This window comes from Lepidothrix coronata, unplaced genomic scaffold (genome assembly GCF_001604755.1).
Source record: "Lepidothrix coronata isolate B3197 unplaced genomic scaffold, Lepidothrix_coronata-1.0 Scaffold624, whole genome shotgun sequence".
In the NCBI taxonomy this organism is placed as follows: Eukaryota; Metazoa; Chordata; class Aves; order Passeriformes; family Pipridae; genus Lepidothrix; species Lepidothrix coronata.
Genome location: NW_016690804.1, coordinates 1 through 1,897, shown reverse-complemented (window position 1 = coordinate 1,897; position 1,897 = coordinate 1). Strand labels below are relative to the sequence as shown.

The following is a 1,897-nucleotide window of genomic DNA, read 5'->3' as shown; positions in this document are numbered from 1 at the left end:
CCGGGGGGGGTGTGTGTGTGTCCCACCCCCGGCCCTGGGGCGTCCCCACAGCGATGGGACGCTGCAGACAGACGGGTCCCACTCCCCCCCACTCCCACCCCCTCACCGGGGTCTCTCTCCCGCAGGTTGCCCCAACTGCGCCGGCGCCTCTGACCCGGGTTGCGACCCCACCACCGACGCCCCGATGCCGTGGCCGCCCCCCCCGCGGCTGCCGGAGTCCCCCTTCCCCAACCCGGCGCTGGCCGCGCTGGCCGCGGTGGCCGGGGGGCTGCTGGCCCCGGCTTGGTGGGCGCTGGACCGGCTGCTGGCCCTGCGTCCCACCACGGCGCAGCGGGCGCGGTGGCGTCGCGCCCCGGGCGGGCGCTTTTGGGGAGTGGGCGCCCGGGTGCTGGCGGGGCTGGCGCTGGTGCCGGCGCTGCTGCTGTCGCTGCCCCTGGGCGCGCTGGGCCTGCTGCTGTGGCTCCCGGCCCAGGCCGCCCGCCGGCCCCTGGTGCTCCAGCACGCGGCCGGCACCGCGCCCGCGCCGCCCTGGGACCCGCGGAGCCGCCGCTCCTTCACCTTCCTCAGCGCCAACCTGTGCCTGCTGCCCAGCGGCCTGGCCCGCTTCAGCAACCTGGGCCGCACGCGGCAACGCGCCCGGCGCATCGCCCGGCTCCTCGCGCCCGGGGCGCCGGAGGAACCTTCCGGAGACCGCGACGGGCTGCTGGGGCCGCGGCGCGGGGAGGCCGGAGGCTACGGGGGCACGGCGTGGCTGCGGCGCGGGCCCGGCACCGAGGCGGCGCGGGAGGTGCCGGCGGAGGATCCGGTGATGGCGGCCCATCCAGCGTCGGGGCTGGAGATGCCGGAGGCCAATCCGTCACCCGTGGCCAACCCAGTGCCGATGACCAACACGATGCCATGGCTGGAGATGGCGGCGGCCAACCCATCACCGACGGCCAACCCATCACCGACGGCCAACCCGTCACCGATGGCCAACCCGTCACCGATGGCCAACCGATCACCGACGGCCAACCCATCACCGATGACCAATCCATCACCGGCAGACGACTCGGTACCAACGCTGGTGGTGCCGCCGTCCAGCCCAACGCCGGGACCTGCCCCGCCCGCAGCGTCCACCCCGGTCCCGGGGATGCCGACGTCGGTCCCGGGGATGCCGACGTCGGCCCCGGCGCCGTCGGTGCTCTCGGACCACATCCCGCCGGACGCGGACTTCGTGTGCCTGCAGGAGGTGTTCGACGGCGCCGCGGCCGCGCTCCTGCGCCGGCGCCTGGGCCGCAGGTTCCCCTTCGTGCTGTGGGGGGTGGGCCCGGGGGGGCTGCGGCGGCGGCGGCTGCGGGTGCTGGGCAGCGGGCTCGTCCTGGGCAGCCGCTTCCCGCTGCTGGCCGCCCGCTTCCACCCCTTCCCCAACGGCGCCCGCGAGGACGCGCTGGCCAACAAGGGGCTGCTGGTGGCCCAGGTGAGGGGGGGAGCCCGGGGAGGGGTGTGGGGGGCGGTGATGGGGACCCGCCGAGGTGACACACACGTGCCGTGTCCCCCCCCCCAGGTGCTGTTGGGGTCGGCGCGGGGGCGGCGCCTCGTGGGGTTCATCGGCTGCACCCACCTGCAGGCGCCGGCGTGTGAGTGGGGGGACATCGGGGGGGGGCCTGGGGTGACACCGTGTGTGTCCTCGTGTCCCTGTGCCCCTGGGGTGACACCGTGTGCGTGTCCTCGTGTCCCTGTGCCCCTGGGGTGACACCGTGTCCCTGTGCCCCTGGGGTGACACCGTGTGTGTGTCCTCGTGTCCCTGTGCCCCTGGGGTGACACCGTGTGTGTGTCCTCGTGTCCCTGTGCCCCTGGGGTGACACCGTGTGTGTGTCCTCGTGTCCCTGTGCCCCTGGGGTGACACCGTGTGTGTGTC

The 1,897-nt window shown here is 75.6% G+C and overlaps 1 protein-coding gene across 1 annotated transcript; it reads left to right on the top strand.

Moving 5' to 3' along the window:
• Positions 1-184: 184 nt before the first annotated feature.
• LOC108510298 (sphingomyelin phosphodiesterase 5-like) lies at positions 185-1,648 on the top strand (the record flags this gene model as incomplete). Its single annotated transcript, XM_017839969.1, has 2 exons — positions 185-1,456; positions 1,544-1,648. Coding segments are annotated over exons 1-2 (1,377 nt in total), but the record flags the coding sequence as incomplete, so codon positions are not given.
• Positions 1,649-1,897: the final 249 nt, after the last annotated feature.